General features: G+C 45.6%; 1 protein-coding gene across 1 annotated transcript; it reads left to right on the top strand.

Moving 5' to 3' along the window:
* The first annotated feature begins 400 nt into the window (after positions 1-400).
* Positions 401-18,865, top strand: lats2 (large tumor suppressor kinase 2). Its single transcript, XM_036540988.1, has 7 exons — positions 401-855; positions 11,786-11,918; positions 12,091-13,616; positions 14,175-14,757; positions 15,355-15,537; positions 16,130-16,236; positions 16,739-18,865. Exons 1-7 carry the CDS (start codon positions 502-504, stop codon positions 17,231-17,233), a joined length of 3,381 nt encoding a protein of 1,126 aa, XP_036396881.1. The 5' UTR covers positions 401-501; the 3' UTR covers positions 17,234-18,865.
* The last annotated feature ends 1,428 nt before the right edge of the window (positions 18,866-20,293 follow it).

Here is a 20,293-nt window from a genome sequence, read left to right as displayed (position 1 = left end):
TGGACCCACACCTGATGACCTAATTTCCTGTCTTCCCAGGCACAGATGAAAGCCAAGATGGAACAGAGTGGGCATGAATTTGATTGTCCTCGTGTGAAGAGGAAGAAGGACGAGTTTGGCCCTTAAAAAAACATGAAAAACGATTAGGATTACAACTGGTCCAAAGCCGGACCGAAGTGACCACAGTTCCAACAACGACAACAACACATACAGCAGAACTTCAAAAAAGATCTCTTTGGCTCTGGGGTGCTCTATCGATTTAAGCCCAAAGAGAGAGAGAGAAAACATTGACGGAGGAAGAAGTGTATGTGTGCCAGTGTGTGAGTGTGTGTGCTCATTAGAACGCGTGTGTGTGTGTGTGTGTGTGTGTGTGTGCGTGTTTGTGCGTGTTTGTGTGTGTGTCTGTGCATCATCGGGTCTGTGGCTGTCTGCATTAGAGTGTGCATGTGTGTGAGCATCAGTGTTTGTCAGTGCAGAAAAGTTGAGGGACCGTGATCTGTCATGAGGCCGAAGACATTCCCTGCTGCCCCTTACGTGGGGAACACACGTCAGCGTCTGCAGGAGATCAAGGAGGGGCTGAAGCAGCCCGCCAAACTGGTGAGCCAGGCTCTGCACGGTGGCCCACGAGCCGAGGGTGGCCGAGGCGGGGACTGCAAGGGAAAGGACCCCGCTGGCAGGCAGCAGCAACTGCGGCCACCCCAGAAGTTCAACAACTACCAGAATGCCCTGCGCGAGATTCGCAAGTCCCTGATGCCCTTTGCCAACGACTCCGGCCCTCCTTCCAGCTCCACCCATGCTGGTGGGGAGGTCAACCGGCAGATGCTGCAAGATCTGGTCAATGCCGGCTGCGACCAGGTATGGTATCCCTACTTTCCATGTTCTTCTTGTGTGTGTACGTTTGTCTTTGCATGTCTTTGTGTTTTTGATGTAAGAGGAAGAGGATGAGGTCTTATGGAAGGTGCTAAATAACTGGCCCTTATTGGTGAGAGTCTGCTGGGCAGAATGAGTCTCATGAATGTGCGGTGGATGATGGGTCAGTGGATTCTGAGTATCAGTCATTGTAGGGGGCAGTAGGGGGAGGGGCTGGGGTGGAGACAGTTCTTCATCTGTTAGCAGTCTAAAATGCTGTAGGAGTAGGGCTCACCACAGGTTCCTCACCATTGTAAAGAACCTAACCAAGCTGCATTTCAAAATGGCATAGCATGTAAAAGTATTAAAGCAATAAACTAAAATAGTAAAAAATTATTGTACATCTGTGTACCATTTTAGTGGTTTGTTGAAATATAAAATAATTTTTAATGTAAACACTGTAAATGCCAGTTGGAGGAATGCATGCTGTGCAGTAAGCATTTTACATTACTTACATGTTGGCTTTATGTAAATATTATTTCCTAGTGGGACTGAATAGTTGAGTAAGACAGCTTGCTGTGTTTTTAATATACAGTAGTTAAATCCCAAAACATGGGATTTTTATTTTCCCTGTGGCAAAGAAAAAGAAATATCAATTCCGTCAACCCGAAAGTCAAACTGCTGTTTGTAGCTATGGTAATTTGAAAGCTATAATTTCTTTTATTTCCTGGAAACAAACATCTCCCAGTTTGCACATCACAGAAACACTTGGGCTTACTTATTTCACCCTCTCAGATAGGTCACTGTATCATTCATATTCCGTTGTCATGTTTCAACCATTTATTAGACTCTCTGCTTGGCAAGGGAGTAAGCATTGATATCAAAGCTGACCATTTTCTCGGTTGCAAAAGTTTGTTGGATCATAGTGCTCACCACATGGCCGCATGCTGGTTGAATATGCAAAATCAGTAGAAACAGCTACAGGCGAAAGCCAATGCATGCTGGCAAGCAAGAGACACCAACCCAGCACCGGTGCGTGTTGTGGTTTGTTGGGAGAGCCAGAGTCGGTGTGTGAGCGCTTTCGACTGCTCCCAAACTGCATGTGGCAATCCATTTATGATTTTTACATTGCATATCCACACTAGAATCACATGGTAATCAAAAGTGATTTCAGGGCAGGAATGTGGGTTGTTGAATGAGTACTGATGGATATTCACTCTAGTAGCTGGGAGAAAGTTGTGTAGGGACACTAGGAGGAAGGTACCGAAAACACCATTAATTACAACGGGATTTTTTTTAACACCAACTAGTTGGTGTGGAAAACTTGTTAAGACTTTGTGTGCCACTGCTTGTTTATCTTTTGGAGGACATTTTTAAAACCCTGATAAACTGTGATCAAGGACTGTGAATTTCCCCTTTATATGTACTATCAGATGTAGAAATAAAGAAGTGCAACAGTAGATGTTCTGCAGGTATAAATGTGTAGATGTCTAGTGCAACTTTAAAGTGCTGTGTTGTCAAAATGTAGTGCACTCAGTTAAGTCTTACATAGTCAGAGGTCACAGCCAAATGGGTACACCTCTGAACTGCCAATTTCTGTTTTGAAAATGCTACCCGTTTAAGTACTCTTATCTATAATTTTATTCATCATTATGCCTGTACTCTCCAATGTGTCACTTTTGATTTATGTGCTGTTAATGCTTAGTCTGAACTGAGAGATGGTGCACCCTACCACTCATGAAGCAAGCCTTCTTTAATGGCATGATATGACACACTTATGATTCCCTATATTCTCTATGTGGCAGGATGTGAGAGATACCTCGGTGAACATAAAATATCAATTGTAACACCAAACTCGTGAAACGCAATGCGTCGAAACAAACAGGTAGTAGTGAATGAATCAATTTCTGCAACTCTGTTTGCTACTTTGCCGCATCGGAAAATTTATGTCTTTGAGGATTGGGTGACGTTATGGCTGTTTGGTGACACAATAGACTTGATATTCTATTAGCGCACCAACACCCAGTCTTGCATAACTTTTAATAGAGCTACATTAATAGCAGACAGAGTGAGAACTGTACTTATTTTAAATAGTCTCTAGTATCACTGTAAATTTAACGCTTAGAGCTTTGCTATGTAGGAGAGGGAATGTTTTCTGTAAAACCTTATGTTTTAGCTGTTTGTAAACACACAGGACAGGCCAAGCAAGATGTAATTTCTTATTTGGGAAATGCCTAGAGCAGGCTTTTTGTTGTTTGACCACAGTGCAGTGAGGGTCCAGACTCCATCCTGATATTTACATGTGTAACTTGTGGTCTAAGTCTTAGTATTACCTCTGGCTTCAGTACATTTTTGTGCTTAACTAGGATGTATGTCATTTTTTTCAACATTAACACAACATCTCAACTAATTTGCTGAACTACGCTAGTGAACTTGCCCAATAGCATTTGAGAAGGAAAAAATGATGTTTTTATTTAATTTAATTGTGTCAGAGTTAATGACAAATGTTGATTGAATACAGGTATTAGTCCTCTTGATTGTGTTCAAAAAAATTGCCACTGATTTTAGTCTATAACATTACCGCTGTGTTGTAGTCTATAATATTACCGCTGTGTTTTAGTCAAGATCCCCTTCATGACGCTTCAGACAAAGTCCTTTTGAGTAACGCCGAGGGTTTTTGAATTGTAGGTATTTTTTTCCCCTCCTGTTCCTCTGAGGCATGACCCTGACAACAGCGCCAGTGTCCAGACACCAGCGGCTCTGTGAGGGCCACGCCCCGCGCGCGGCACCTCGTCTCAAACAGGAAGGGCCAATTCAATGGCAGCAGGGTGTAGCAGTTCCTTCGCTTCACATGCCATGAGGCAGCTGCGCGGAGCCGTTTCTGTTACATCACGCGTAAAATGTACACTATTGCTGAAGTAAAAGCAGTCAGCTTGCATCACTTGGCCTACAGCTCTAAATGGCTACTGTACCATTTTGAGGAACAACTACTTGTTTTGCCAAAGTAAAGCTGAAAGCTCCTCTTCTGGTTCCATGAATCAATGTTGTAAGACTTATTCTTATATTAATGTGTTATTTACTTGTTATATGTATTATTTATCCTTATTTTAGAAAAAGTATTGTTTACATTTACATGGTACAACTGCTAGCATTAGAAAAGCATAGCGTTACTGGTATATTAGCATGATTGCAGGAATATTAGCATGAATACTTGTGTCATTAGCTCAGATGTCATTCTTAAAATGATTAGCATGTTAGCATAAAGGCAATTTTTAGCATTATTAGCATTAGAATTCTGGCAGTGGCTATCTGGAGGCTCAGGATGATGTCCTGGTCGCAAGTTCAGATCCCACTTTGTGGTGTTCTGAAGTGTAACTGTCTAAGTGTTGCATGAATCTGTTCAATGTAGTTTACTGTATATTTCACAGATTTATGACTGCAGTGTTTTTGTGGACACTTGTTTTTTCTCTTTGAAGGCATTTTCTTGTTCTTGCCCCCATGACTGCCACTTACAGCGATAATTTTAATATTCTGATTTTGAGTACTATTATATTTATGCAATATAATATCATTTTATCCCATATTCTGAAGATCACTACTGCATTCTGGGCAAGGATTATGTTTTTTTGTGCACTTCTGTGTGAAGGGAAAGATACTATAATTAGTGTACCCTGAACTGTGTTCACTGTGTCTGTATTTCCATCACATCTCGAGAGCTGCAGACATTATGGCCACTGCTGCAGCCCTTTGAGTCTTTTTCCCAAATGTTCATGGATCTTCTGGCCTGATTCTTATCACAGCTCCTCATTCCAGCACATTACACAGCAATGCAGCGGGTTACATAATCAACTAGAAGGAAATGTTTTAGTGGGGGAGTTGGGGGAGGAATGGGAGGGTTGAAGAAGCTCTTCCTTCCTTTCTTCCATCTGTATAAAGGCCCTTTTTTAGAGCTGAAGGAAAAAAAGATCATATTCAGCGAGGACGTGTGGCTTAAGAACATGAGCACACTTGACTGGGTACACAGAACTGTGTGCTTCTGTGGTTGTAATAATTACAGGTCATGAGAACATACGTCTGTTTGTGTATGTGTGTGTGTGTGTGTGTGTCAGTATATGTCGGTGTGGGTATGTGCACACACTGGTTCTAGCTATTGTGGAGAACTGCAGATGCTGAATTGCGTAACAGTGCATTCCAAAAGCTCTTAGCCTCTGATAAGACACATCTCACCAACCAGCTATCTCTGGCGTTCTCTCTTTCCTCTGTCTTCACTAACCCTCCCTCCATCAATCTCTCTCTAAGTTTCGGCCATCTGTCCGTCTTCCCCTCTCCCTCTCTCGATCACACCTTTTCCTCCACGGCTCTTTTTCAGGGCTCTTCCCAGCCTTCTCTTCTGTTACTCTCTATCCAGCGCTGCCTTTGCCCCTGCTGTTCATTTCACTCTCTGACATCTCTGCTACATTCCTTTGTTTCTTCTTCTGAGCTCTCGCTATCTTCTCTCTCACTCAATTCCTGATTTTTATCTATGTGTTCTGATCAATTGCATGTGAAGAGGGTTCATTTGTAGTTCATTTTAGTCTGGTAAGTGAACACAGTGGAAGGCAGTAGAACACTCTGCCCTGTCTTGCAGCAGTGCTCTAGCTCACTCATGGTTCTCCATTGCATCACCAAGCACACTGAATCAAGTATGTGTGTGGACCCCGGCCTGAAGTAAGCATGATGATGGTGATGATGATGATGGTGGTGGTGGTGACAATAATAATTATTGTTTTAAATAGAGAACAGAGGATTCTAAGATGGCACTAATAAACTCTATGACAGTGATATGTATCAACATCAGTTTCATTCGGTGTTGTAATTATCCTCATAAGGTGTGATCCCAGTTTGTGCTGTTTGTGTGTGTGTGTGTAACATGCCTTCCGCTCATATACTCATATACACCAGCGGTGTAGCACAGTCAGTAGTTCTCAGTGGATCTAAACAATGAACAGACTGTCCTGCTATCTGTCGGTTTTTCACAGTTCTCTCTCTCTGTCTGTATATCTCTCCTCTGTCCTCTCTCCTGTCTCTTACTAATTCCGTCTCTGTATAGAGCTCCAGCATGCACTCAGTTTCTTTCATTTTCACATCCCAGAAGGGAATGTGCTTCTGACAAAAAAGTGATAACAAATAACAAAAAACTTTCAGCGGTTCAGGGGAAGTTTTTTTTTTTTTTTTTTTACTGTTAGATTATGGTTGCGCTGTTGTAGTTTTGGGGGATTTTTTGATTTAGTGAGTAAATATTTTGCTGGTTCAGACAGGAAGGATTTCATGGGCGTGATATCATGGAGAAGACAGAAGGTATATGCGCATGCAGAGGTCACAGTGTGCTTTACAAATGGACAGAGGCAGAAGAAGAAAATGTTAAAGCTCTAAAGGAATTGAAGGGTTTGAGTTGCTGAACTGGGGAAAGGAGGATCAAGAGAAATACAGAAGAAAAAGGGAGAGAGATGAGTTGTGTGCTATGAGGGCAGTTGGAGCAGAGGAGAGCATAAGAGTTGATCATAAAACATTCCAAACAGCATGCCTTATCCCAAGCATTTTGGAATGTTCTGAACATCTGTCATTGAAACAGTCAGAACAGAACCTCAGAACCATTGGGCGCCATGGGTGCTCCGTGTCTAAGGGACGGTATATGGGTGGACAGTAGCTGGAGCTTTTTTACAATGCAGTAAAAATGCTGAGGTTTCTCTTTCCATTGGCTAAGAACAAAGGGCAGTGGGGCTTCAGCATTCCCTCTTCTGCAGTATTGACTGGGTATGTCAGCCGCCTCTATCTGCGGTATACAAACCATTTGACCCCCAGAGTGAATGAGGCTGTGTTGGTTATCTTCCCCGCACCTCCCCCCCCCCGTCTACCACACAGCTGTGTGTGTCAGTGTCTCCAAACTTTTTTTTTTTTGTCAAGAGGAAGTCCTGTTTTTGTTAACCTGCAGCTATTTAAATGGACCTCATACCTGGTGTGAATATGGTTATATTTTTGTTGTGCTGTACAAATGTTATCATTTCTCAAAGGTACCTGAAATAACAGCGTAATTGGAGGTTTTAAGTAGAGTTGCCATCAATACAGCCCGCTAACACATTCTGACAGCTGCATTGTGGTAGAATGAAGGATGTTTTTCTAACGATAAATGTTTCCATTGTAACAGTGGCGTATACAAGCCTTTGTCAACATTGCTCACCAGAGGTTATCGGGCAGTTGAATCTACTGCTCTTGGGTTCTTACAATTCAGACATTCTTTCACATATTGTATCTTTGTGTTAGTGAGCCCCTACCTCATGAAGCGATATTAACACAGTCCCTGAGCAGATTTTGAAAAAAAAAGAAAATCTTAATCAACTTCCCAAACTCACAGAAGCTGTGGACACATTATATCATCTCCTCAGATTAAGAGCTACTAACATTTGAAAGACTTTTTTGAAGTTCAGTAAAATTTCCACTTCCAGCTTTCAGCTATGCCAGATATTATACTAGCTATAGTGAACATACAGATTCATACTGACAGTCATAAAAAGCCTTTTGACATATGAATAGAAGGTATCACATTTGCACTAAGACAATATAGTTTTGAAAAATCAAACTTGGGGCATAATTCTAATGGTGAACTGTTTGTCCTTAACTTTGAATAACTTACTTGCTGCATTTTTCATTCAGCCAAAATTGTGGGCTCAGTGAAATCGATGAAATGATCAAAAAATGTGACAAACAAATATAATGAAATGTAATATTATAAACATATAAATTATGTATGCTAACCAACCCAGGGCTACTCATTTCCTCTCTTTGAAGGCCCCATCCAGCAGTTTTTCCTCTGTTCAAACCACAATCACTCACAACTAGGCAAAGGCAACTAACTTGGTCCAATAAACATACTCTTTAGACTCAGGTGGCTTAGTGCCTTGCTTCAACAAATGCTTCAGGACCACAGTTGAGTATCATGTCATTTTCATACAGAGGTGGGCCATATTTGAGATGCCTTTGAGAGATGGGGATGCCCTGCCCCTCTGTCTTTGTATTTTCACAGTGAGGTAAAAAAATCCCCCAACTGAGCCAAATCATAAAGTATAAATGTGATAGTTCATATATGGTGTCCTCAGTTGGTACATTGTATGCCCATGTTGGAATGGGTTAGCTCAAGTGATTTCAAGCCAGATCTGTGGCTTTGCCTGTGAGTTAAAAAATACCCAAAAGGCAAAACGGAGCCATTTCAACCAATTATAACAAGTTAATTATAACTCCACTATAATTCCTATCACTTGTAGTCACTTTTTAAATAAATACAAACATCTGGCATCACATTCAAGTAACACATGTTTATTTTTATTTTTTTCTCCCGATTCAGTTCTCTTCATTCCAATGCAGTTCACCCAAAGCCATTCAATATAAATCTTGTTTGAAAGTGGCTTTGTTGACAATACAGCCCCACAGAGAGTGTCCATGCCACTTGCCCTTTACGGCCCCCTGGTTGAGTTTATCCTTTTGGCAAGCACTCACACAGTTGGTCCAAAGCTTGGACCAAGCTTGGTGGCAGCTTCTCTTCTTGGCATTGTAGGACTTGTCTTTGTTGTTGGGTTGGAGGAGTTGGCCCAGCGCTCCACAGACAGTCCTCAGCGCCTTCAGTCCTTCAGTGCCCCACCTTCACCAGCCCTCATTCCTGCGCTACACCACACTATGGCTACGGCTGTGGTTAGTGTTTAAAGCAGCTGTTTTGTCTGTGATTGTCATGTCTGTTTTAAAACACCTGTATTGTTTGTGACTGTTGTCAGTAGTTAAAGCGCTATTCTGTAACAGGGCTTCAATGCCCAGAGGCTGGGCCTGCTGTCATGTTTGTAGATTTCCTATTTTAAGTTCTGAACAGGTCACTGAAGTTCTTGGTGGGGAGCGTGGTGGCCTGGCCCCTCCCTTGTGCAGGCAGACGGCACAATGCAGGCGTTGTGAGAGAGTGCAGGACAGTGCCAAGATGCCAAGCAGGAGTCTGTCTCGAGAGAGAGAGAAGCACTGGTCCACTGTATGTGTAACTGCAAATACAGATTTGATTGAATATAGAATTATTTGGAGCTGTGTGGAGTTGGAGGTCTTGATAGATGTCTTGATGACAACAAAATAAGTGTGATCACTCTTACCATCGCATAGAGAGGATACAGACAGATGTGCAGTTTGTGTGATGTGCTTCTGTCAACTGAAAAGGCACAGGCCTAAACTCTGCAAAAAGAGAGCAGCACTGGGTGTGGCAGACAATCTGTGAGGCAACACGAGCTAGACAGTGAGAGTGAATCATTCTGGGGCACAGAGCAGCACAGTGAGAATTAGGCATTCAAAGATAAGTAGAATAGGCGGAGTGAAGGACTCTAGGACCTGAGAAGGACTGTGAGAGTGAGGCATTCTGGGGGACTCACAGTAGGAAGGAGGGAATGGGGCCTGGACAGCATCCCTCCCTCTGTGTGTCATTGAGGGGCGGAACTATCCGTCCATTAAGCAGCATGCATGGCCCATCTGAGACCGGCCAGACAACGCTGGAATTCCACACAGGCTTCTTCATGAGCAGTGACTGAACAGCCACTGTTTGCACTTTTGCACTGTCCTGTGTCTTTCTGTGTGCATGTAAATACATACAGTGTATTTGTGTGGGTTGCTTTTAACTTGGTTGGGTTCTTTTTTGTGACACTATACTGTCTGCATACTATGTCTTGACTGATATTATGTTTCGGATTGCACTTTTGATAAGAGCACCTTGTTACTCTTGTCTCCCGGTTTGGCTATCAGATTTGAAGTTAATTGATGGAAAGTATAATTCTTTTCTCTTCTCTTTTTGATGAGCCATTAGCCTGGTGTAAATGTTGGCCTCGCCTGAGACAACATTTGATATGTGCTTCACCAATTTAGTAATGTATTTGTAGTGTATGCTGTCAGCTGCTAATTTAAGCATTTCAGATGAAAATATCCTCCCAGGCCTCCCTGCCCTCCACAGAGTCCACTGTAGCAGTTTAACCCCCCCACCCCCTCCTCCATCCAGTGGCCACAGTGTAACATATTTATCCTGCCCCAGCAGGCCTATGTGTAACAGTGTTTATCTCCCCCTCACACACCCAGTGTAACAGTGGTGATACTCCCCCTCCCCAGAAGCTCCAGTGTAACAGTGTTGATACTCCCCCTCCACCAGAAGGTCCAGTGTAACAGTGTTGATACTCCCCCTCCACCAGTAGGTCCAGTGTAAAAGTGTTGATACTCCCCCTCCTCCAGAAGGTCCAGTGTAACAGTGTTTATACTCCCCCTCCCCCGGAACGTCCAGTGTAACAGTGTTGATACTCCCCCTCCCCAGAAGGTCCAGTGTAACAGTGTTTATGCTAGCCCTCCCCCTGGGGATTCAGTGTAAGAGTATGGCAAGCCTGCTGACAAATAGACCGTTCTGTGGACCTTCCTCCCAAAAAAACACAACTGGCAAATACACATGCATGCTGCCCCCCCCCCTTTTTCCTTGTATGTATCGGGGGACGGGGGGGCCAGCAGCTGCTGGAGTGTGTGGAATGTCTGAGGATCAGGCGTTAGCTGGAGCTATGTGAGACATGCAGCTTGGCAGTTAACCCTGGGGGAGGAGTCACTCACAGCTGCAGGGCGGGCCAGCGCCGACCGGGCCCGCTTCTGTCTCGCTCACTGTCCCCCACGCATGAGCTGAGCCCGTTTCCCCTGGAAACCACCGACTCACTGTTAATGATAAACCACTGGAAGAGCTGAGCGACAGCAACCCTTTTCATGGGTGGCTTTTTTTCAGACATTGGGTCAGATGGTATGGTGCCAAGTGGTCAGTTAATGTTGAACAGAGTTTTTTTTGTTGTTGTTTTGGGGGTTGTTTTCCAGTTAAGCCACTCATGTGAGGCAGGCAATGTGAGGCAGACATGCTTTCCTTTGTATAAAAGTGAGGCTTTGTCGAATGTCTGCTGGGTGAGATCATTCTACTTATAAAGCTGGATTCGCGTTAAGGTGCTTTCTCAGCCTAGGAAGCTCTTGTGTGTTTTCACTGTTTGTGAATGGGGATTTGTAGTGTCTGTCTTTGAATAGTGTGGAAAACTAAAGAGTACAATGGCAAAAATAATTTGAATAAGCCTGAAAAACATATTTTCAGACTGCAGTGTAAGTAAACAAGACTGTTTATGATGTAAGCCTGCTGTAGGAAGTTAGTGTGAAGTAGCGGTTAAAGCACAGAAGGTCATGGATGTCCATCTTCAAGATGATAGACGACACTTGTACCCTTGAGCTAGGTATTTCACTTGCACTCGTCAAAATACCAGGTGTGATATTGTCATAGGTATATGGATAAGGGCTAAATAAATGTATGAATATGTGGAATTAATTGCTGTGAGGAATGCATTTCTTAGCTACCTGTGTGGTTTATATTGTGCTGGTGGTTGTGTTGTAAGCTGATTTGTGCCCTGAAGCAGAAATTATGCAGCAATATTGTAACACAGGGAATAGATACTCCCGACACACCTAACATGTGAAAAGCCGTGGTTCAGATGTTGCTGAACTAAATCTGATGCTATAATGTAGTAGGAAGGCCACAGTGGCTACAGGCTGTTGTTCCAGCCAGGCACATAACACTGATCAAGTGCACAGTTTGTCTTGAATGAAACCACTTTGGTCTCCCTTGTTCTACGAGTGATTTAAGTACTGGGAAACCTGCTGCACTGTGGCTCTTCAGAAATTGCGTTGTTCTAATATAGATTAGCGGGCACTTACAGCACCCTTATTAATTTCTCAGAAATGTTTCTCTTCCAGTTTTGGATCTTTGAGGTGGGGTCTTGGGGTAGACTGTCTTATTTCACTCAGCGGAATGTGTGACTGGTGAGAACATCACTGCGAGACAGTGCAGTGTAGTTTTACTCGAATGCTGTGTGCTCTGCAGGAGATGGCAGTGCGCGCCCTGAAGCAGACAGGGAGCAGAAACATTGAAGCAGCGCTGGAGTTCATCAGTAAAATGGGTTACCTGGACCCTCGCAACGAGCAGATCGTTCGTGTCATCAAGCAAACTTCACCTGGTAAGTGGACACATAGACGGACGGTGTTAACTGCTGCACCTTGTGCATTATGTAAGGGTCAATGACAGTTTATGGAGCACAGTACAAAACAACGTGCAGTTACTTTTCAGGTGTAATCAGTTGAAATCTGTTCCATCGTACATTTCTCTCTCTCCCCACTCTCCCCTCACAGGAAAAGGAGGCTTACCAAACTCTGTGGACCACAGACCATCATTAGAGGGAACAAGTGATGGTGCCATGCCCCCCTACCACCAGATGGGGGCGCCTCTGTATGAAGGGGCGGGATATGGGGTGGAGAGTGCTAATGGGCTAGGGGAGATCCCCCGACCCTACATGGGCAACCCAGTCATGAACTACATGATGCCCTCTTCTTCTGCACAGGGTGCCACCATGGGAAACCCCATGGGCAGGCCTGCGAGCATGGGCCCTTACCCCCCCACCCTTTCTGCTCAGAACCCCCCAGGGAACCCCATGTTCCCTCCCACTGCCCAGCAGAAGGCGTATCCAGGCAACGTGGAGCAGGCCATGATGAGTTACCCCGTTCCCGGCCAGCCCCTGCAGCTCCAGCCTCCGCCACCAGGTGGCCCCGGTGGGCCCCACTACGACTACGGTCGTGGGCCGCATCTGATGGAGCCCTCTGGTTACGGCGTTCAGAGGAGCTCCTCCTTCCAGAACAAGATGACGCCGCAGTCTGATAACTATGTCAACGTGCAGGGCAAAGGGCCCCTGGGCCAAAATGGTGGCGGGTACCCCCCCAACCTATACCTGTCACCCCACTCCCACCCCCGGCAGTCCAGCCCCACCTCCCACCAGGTCCACATGCTCTCCCGCTCCCCGGCGGGCGCGGTAGCCATGGGGTCAGACTTCCCTGATATCCCCCAGGCCCTGCTCACGCCCTCCAGGGCCAGCGTCAATCTAGACCTGTATGACCACCACTGGGGCGCGCAGGGCCCCCTCAACCCCGAAGGAGCCCCCGCCCGGCAGCCCCAGGGGCCCTTCAGAGGGGAGGTGCGCATACCCAGCAGGACCAACTCCTTCAACAACCACCAGAAGGTCAATGTCGCCGTGAGGCAGAGCATGCCCCCCGCTGCTAAGCAAGACCCCGCCCTGGGGCCTCCCAACACTATCACCGCGGTGACATCCCCGCCCATCCAGCAACCTGTGAAGAGCATCCGGGTGATGAGGCCGGAGCCCAAGACCGCTGTGGGGCCATGTCACCCCGGCTGGCTGGGCACCCAGGCACAGGACGCGCCCGATTCGCACGCCTACGCCACCGGCGATGCCTACGCCCTAGAGCCGAGCGAGTACTGCAACCCAGAGCCACGGTGCCCGCCCCCGCCTTACCCAAAAACCCTGATGCTGACAGGGGCTGCCGCCGAGCCCATGCCCCTGGAGGGGAGTGCCATGTGTGCCACCGCGGAGCTGCCCCCTTCCAGGCCCCTCCCGGAGGAGACCCTCGCCACGGACAAGGCCAAAGCTGGCAAGGCCGAGAAGGCTGTGAAGGACAAGAAGCAGATCCAGACGTCCCCTGTGCCGGTGAGGAAGAACGCGCGAGACGAGGAGAAGAGGGAGTCGCGCATCAAGAGCTACTCGCCCTTCGCGTTCAAGTTCTATATGGAGCAGCACGTGGAGAACATCATGAAGACCTACCAGCAGAAGCTGAACAGGAGAATGCAGCTGGAGCAGGAGATGTCTAAGGTAAGAGGGAATAGGAGCAACCTGCAGTGTGTGTGCGTGTTTGTGTGTCTGTGTGTAACACATGGCTGATAAGTACGTAACTCCTCAGCCATATCACCTTTCTCCCTCCTATGGTTATAAAATGAAAATCATTGGGAACAAACTACTTCAGATAAGTAGTTCCGCTTGAGAGAGTGGGCTTTTTAAAATGTGAGCCAAAGATACTCTAACATATCTTGACATAATGGGGATGTAAGTAATAATTAAGTATAATCAGTTCACCTGTTTTGAATGTCAAGCATAAACACTTAAGTGGGAAGCAGTGTTTGGCTCACTGCTGTGGTGAATGAAGACTTTGCCCCTCCTTAGAGGGGAGTAAATGTAGTAAAATTAAGGATTAACTAATATATCCAATACATCTGTCCATATAGTTAACCTTTGAAATCCCTAACTGGTATGGATGTTCTCTTGTGCTGTCAGAGTGTACCTTTGGATCGTCCCCCTAATAAAGCACCCATAACATGATCAGTTGTTTGGTGAGATATATAATTCCTGTCATCTGTTTCTGCGACGACCCAGGCGGGCCTTTCAGAAGCCGAACAGGAGCAGATGAGGAAGATGCTGTACCAGAAAGAGTCCAACTACAACCGCCTGAAGAGGGCCAAGATGGACAAGTCCATGTTTGTGAAGATCAAGACCCTGGGCATCGGGGCCTTCGGTGAGGTGTGCCTGACCCGCAAGGTGGACACGGGCGCCCTGTACGCCATGAAGACGCTGCGCAAGAAGGACGTGCTGAACCGCAACCAGGTGGCACACGTCAAGGCCGAGAGAGACATCCTGGCGGAGGCCGACAACGAGTGGGTGGTGCGCCTCTACTACTCCTTCCAGGACAAGGACAGCCTGTACTTCGTCATGGACTACATCCCCGGGGGGGACATGATGAGCCTGCTCATCCGCATGGGTGTCTTCCCCGAGGAGCTGGCCCGCTTCTACGTGGCCGAGCTGACGCTGGCCATCGAAAGCGTCCACCGGATGGGCTTCATCCACCGCGACATCAAGCCCGACAACATCCTCATCGACCTGGACGGCCACATCAAGCTCACCGACTTCGGCCTCTGCACCGGCTTCCGCTGGACCCACAACTCCAAGTACTACCAGAAAGGTAAAGGAGGGAGATGTGCAGTGGGGCTTGGGGTAGACTTATAATAAAAGTAATAATATAATATATAATGATATAAATATAGATAAATAGACACTTTATTCATCCCCTTGGGGAAATTCATGTGTCCAGTAGCTCACATGATGTAGATTCGAGACAATACACAACAAAATAGGTAATAAATAGTATGCACAAGGGATAAAAAACACAATTGCTTAAGAGCAAAGTAGTTATTATTATTTTAGATATATTTATCAGACATAATAATATAAAAAAGTATATACTATATATACAATATTTTATATATACACACACACACACACACACCAATATATAAGCATACAATGGTGGCATTGTATCTAAACATATGCTCAGGTCTGTGTGTGTGTGTGTGAGGCAGAGAGAGAGAGAGAGAAATGAAGAGAAAGTACTGGTCATCATTTACGTATTTGTTAGGTTGACGGTTTCAATCCCAGATGTCTCTGTAGCCTGTAGAAGTGCTCACATCAGATTCAGATAACATCTCAGATATAACCTATATAATATACCCATCATGTGACACGCTGTTGCAATATCATTTAATGTCATCTCGCCTCCTAGGGAGTCACATAAGGCAAGACAGCATGGAGCCCAGTGACTTCTGGGATGATGTGTCCAACTGTCGCTGTGGCGACCGGCTGATGACGCTGGAGCAGAGGGCGACCCGGCAGCACCAGCGCTGCCTCGCCCACTCCCTGGTGGGCACGCCCAACTACATTGCTCCCGAGGTGCTGCTGCGCAAAGGTGAGCACATGGCATCAAGTCGACTGGCTTATACCCTGACACGGGAGCCTGAAGTCACTCTCTCTAAATGCGAAGCTGGATGAAGTTCTCCACCCACTGATCCTGGATCAGTTTTGGCTGTTGTGTGCAAAATAGAACAGTTGTGTGTCTCTGAATCAGCGCTTGGGGGCACATTCCAACTCCAGGTTCTGATGTGACAGTCTGCAGCTGGCTCAGGATAACAGTTACAACACCTCTGGCGTGTTGAACCTGTGCCAGTTCTGACGCGTGTATGTGGTGGTTTTTTTGTTTTACTCCCAACCTTAGAACCTCACCTTCATCATGTGACCTAGTTGTAGGAATGGGGCGCAGAATGTTTGTCATAAAATGTAACATCTGCCACTGTGGTTAAGGATGCCTTTTGTGCAAATTAATTATTGAAAGTAGATAGTCTTTGGTAGAGGAAAGATGAGAAACAGTATCAGTTTGTAATGAAATGTGTAATTGCATTCTATCCACCCCATAATCCTTAGAATTTGGAAAAAGTAGGGAAATACTATGTTGTGCTTGTGTGCCGTGCCCCCAGGTGAACACCTCTATCTTTTCTCTGCAGGATACACCCAGCTGTGTGACTGGTGGAGTGTGGGGGTAATCCTATTCGAGATGCTGGTTGGCCAGCCCCCGTTTCTGGCCCCTACTCCCACAGAGACCCAGATAAAGGTTGGACCAGGAAAAGAGTTTTCACCATTTTCGCCATAGCTTCAGAACAGACAGCTTTTCTAACCATGCACTTATATTGCCAAAAGCAACACACCCCCTCAAGCAAGATGCTGACACCATTCTGTCACCCTTCAGAAGTGATCAAATGATGTTCCTTCCAACCCTGAATGTACCATATTATATAATTATTAGGCTATGGCAAGGCAGTATTGCAGTGAGCCATGCTGTAACTGCAGCAAAAACTAGTTTGATTCATCTTGGACTCTGGTATTGAATGATGACAGACTTGTGTGTTTGGTGGTATTAACGGATGTTATGCTAGGAAGTGTGTCTGCATTTGCGTGTGTGTTTACATCTATTTGTGGTGAGAAGCAGAAGATGTGTCTCTGTGTGTTTGTGTGTGGTAGTAAGTTTGACAAAATATGTGTTGTGTTACTGAATTTGATAAATCCTGTGTGTTGTGAAGTGTGACCTGACGTCCACCTTTCCCCGCGTTCACCAGGTGATCAACTGGGAGAGCACGTTGCAGGTGCCCCCGCAGGTGAAGCTAAGTCCCGAGGCCGTGGACTTCATCGGCAGGCTCTGCTGCTCGGCTGAGGAGCGGCTCGGGGGGAACGGGGCTGACGAGATCAAGGCCCACCCCTTCCTGAACAAGATGGACTTCTCCAGTAACCTGCGCACCCAGCCCGCCCCCTACCGACCCAAGATCAGCCACCCCATGGACACCTCCAACTTCGACCCCGTGGAGGAGGACGGCCCCGGCGCGTGGAGCGGCAGCGGGGACAGCGCCAAGGCCTGGGACACGCTGGGCTCCCTGCACGGAAAGCACCCCGAGCACGCCTTCTACGAGTTCACCTTCCGCAGGTTCTTCGATGACAACGGCTGCCCCTTCCGCTACCCCAAGCCCCCCGAGCCGGCCCCGTCCCCTAGCAGCAGCAGCAGCGCCTCGGTCCCAGGGGAGGAACAGGCGGAGGGGTGCGAGCCTGTTTATGTGTAGAGATGCCCACATGCCCTGCCTGGCACCCATGGGCTCTTACTTCAGCTGATATACATACATCCCATGGCCTCGCACCAACAGCATACCCCCAGTGCACCTATGTGTGTGTGTGTGTGTGTGTGTGAGTGCATGCGCGCACCTGTGTCTGTGTGTGTGTGTGAGGACCGCCCTGTAGGGTCTCTCACCCTTTGAGAGGTGCACCTGCTTCATCCCTCAGCTGGACAGCTGAGCTGTGGGAAAAGGACTTGTCTTTTACAGCTAAATGACAATCAATTGACCATCATGAACCAAATTGTTACTATGACAATACAATGTGGGACCAAGCAGCAAAGGTCAAGGAGGAGAACATGCACAAAAAGTCTTGAGAGATTTTGTTAAGCAATTCACAGAGAGTTGAGGTCAGAAATTCAGTTGGACAAGAGGGGTCTGATCTTGGTCAGAGCGTACCGTGACATTCATTGCAGTCCACTCTGAGTGCTCACATAAACTTGCTGTTGTATTACTATTACACTGTGATCCTCAGATCAGCAGTAAAAGTCCATTTCAGCCAAAACATGGACTTCCCCCTCACCTTTATGGATCAGACTGGACTATTACACTGTCTCTACATGACCAAGAACAGGTTCTGACTGAGCAGCTTTCCAGTCTTATTTAATTTCTTTTGTCAGGCCCATGTATATGACAGTATATCTGAGAGCAGAGGAGTAGATGTGGTCAGAGAGATCGACCCTGCGGCTGCCCGGTGCTCTCAGGTGCCTGAGGGCCTGATGGTCTGACGTGGAGTCTTTTCCAATGAGGGGTGCTCCTGATGCAAGGAACATATTCTGAGCAATACTTCATCCTCCTGTTTGTCTTGCCATCACAGGCAGCTGGGAATGTTGAGCAAATTACCACTTTTTTTTTTTAATTCTGCAGCAAAACTGAAATAAGCTACCGTAACAATATTGGGTCTTAAAGTTTTAGAACAGGTCACAGTGTTCAGAATCGCAGATACGGTCCAGCATATGCATCTTCCCGAATGAAAATGGGCGGACTCATGTGTACACACAGTACTGAGTGATAGTACTGACAGCTCATCTCCAAACAGAGGCAAAGAACGGGACCTACAGAACATGGAGAACTCACCCCACACTGACCCGCCCCTTCAGTACGTGACTCTGGCAAACCATGTTGCTGCTTTTCTGATTGCATCTCCTCCCACCAAGCATTGTTTTGACATTGGTTTGAAGTTTCCATGGGAACAGTGTCTGAATGTGATATGAAAGAGTGGTCTCGATGTGGCTGCCAGTCTTACAGGGAACCTTGGGCTGTTTCAACACTTAACTTCGTCTTTGCAGATGCCGCATGAAATTCAATCAGTTTTCCAAAGTGAAACTGGGAAGGAGCGTTTGTTTGGACCTATCAAGCAGGCATGTCTAGCCAAAGATTAACCCTGAGTTTAACTAATAAATTATCATTTTGTATCTCTTTTTTTTTTTTTACAAATAGACTGTCATCATTTTATTTCTTGACAAAGATAATCCCAAGGTTCTCCTAAGTCCACCTCACTGAGCACCCTGAGGCATGGCAGTTTCCCTTGTATTTCTGAACTAATATTCCAATCTTCAGTTATATTTATGAATATAATTCAGGGAAAAAAACTGAATACGTGTTGATTTGCCCAACTCGAAATTGTTTCACAAGGAGCAATACGTTACATTATTTATCTGGTTAGCCCTCATCCTGATCCAGGGTGATATTCAGTGCTTTCAATTTACACATTACGCACTTGTTTGTACAGTTTTTAGTAGATTCTTTTTTTTTACAAAACTAATTAAATAAAGCCCCTTGTTCAAAGAGGACTGAGGTAGTGCCCCCCTTCGGATTCACACCTGCAGTTCTCGGCTGTAGAGGGCAGTATTCTAACCACTACTCCACAAGGTGGCCCTTTCCACAGCTCACTGACAGTATTATACAGTTACCCTAAGGAACAGTCAGACGGTCAGCTAGGTGCTCGCTGAGGTGCTTTGGCTGTCACTGTGTGAGATGGTTTTTGAGAAAAATTCAGTGGGGAGAAAAGTGGAGTGATCGCAGAGAAAATATGCGATAGTATGACAATGTGCAATACAGAAAATATTATATATAGTTTTCTACACATTACAAATATCCTTTTTATTTACTTTTAATGTTGAAATACGGTATATATGAATATATATTATATCTGTTCATATCTTTTGAATTTATATTTACATGACCTAATGCTGCTTATTATTATTGTTATTATTATTTTTTTTCCTTTTCTTTCCTTTCTTCTTGTAAAAAAAGTGTGGGTTTGATTGAAAGTGTGAAAGGTGTGACATGACGAGCTGTGTGCCATCTAAACGAATGTCTTGGTGGTGTATTGGCCACGCTAAGATTAGTGTTTTTGGAAAGACGATGAGTGAGATGCCCTTTCTGTTCACTCACAGGCTGGTCCTGTGTTGGAGAGAGAGAGAGAGAGAGAGTGAGCGAGAGAAATAGAGTGGAAAACCAACAAAAACATAAAGGTACACAAACAGAACCTACCTGGCAGTCGAAAAAAAAAGAAAACATCAGCTTGTTCTTTACAGCAGAGAGATAACTTAAATGTTCAGGCATGTTTTGTATCGAAGTGTTTGGAATTGTGGGTTGCACAGCTTTTGGACCATTTGAAAAATGTTTCTGATATGATGATGTACTGCAGAGGTGCCCAAGATCAGGATGCTTGTTACAGTGTGGGAACCATCAACATTGTATGACTGTATGACATCATTCTTGTGTGACAGAAGCACTATGTAACATCACCCTGGTGTGACAGCCTGGTTTTTAAAATAGGATTGAAGACAGACCGTGATATTTAATGGTGCCAGAGAAGTCACCATGCAAATGGAGGTTCTCAGTCCCAGCGTGGCACTGATGAGCGTGTACGTCATGGTTTTTTTTTTTAACCCTTAATGAACCTGGTGTGACAGAAGCACTGTGTGACATCACCCTTGTGTGACAGAAGCACTGTGTGGTTGTGTGGTATGTTGCAAAATGAAAGCAAAAAAAAAACAAGACTGA

Source organism: Megalops cyprinoides, chromosome 11 (genome assembly GCF_013368585.1).
Source record: "Megalops cyprinoides isolate fMegCyp1 chromosome 11, fMegCyp1.pri, whole genome shotgun sequence".
NCBI classification, from domain to species: Eukaryota; Metazoa; Chordata; class Actinopteri; order Elopiformes; family Megalopidae; genus Megalops; species Megalops cyprinoides.
This window is presented reverse-complemented; position numbering and strand designations above follow the sequence as displayed.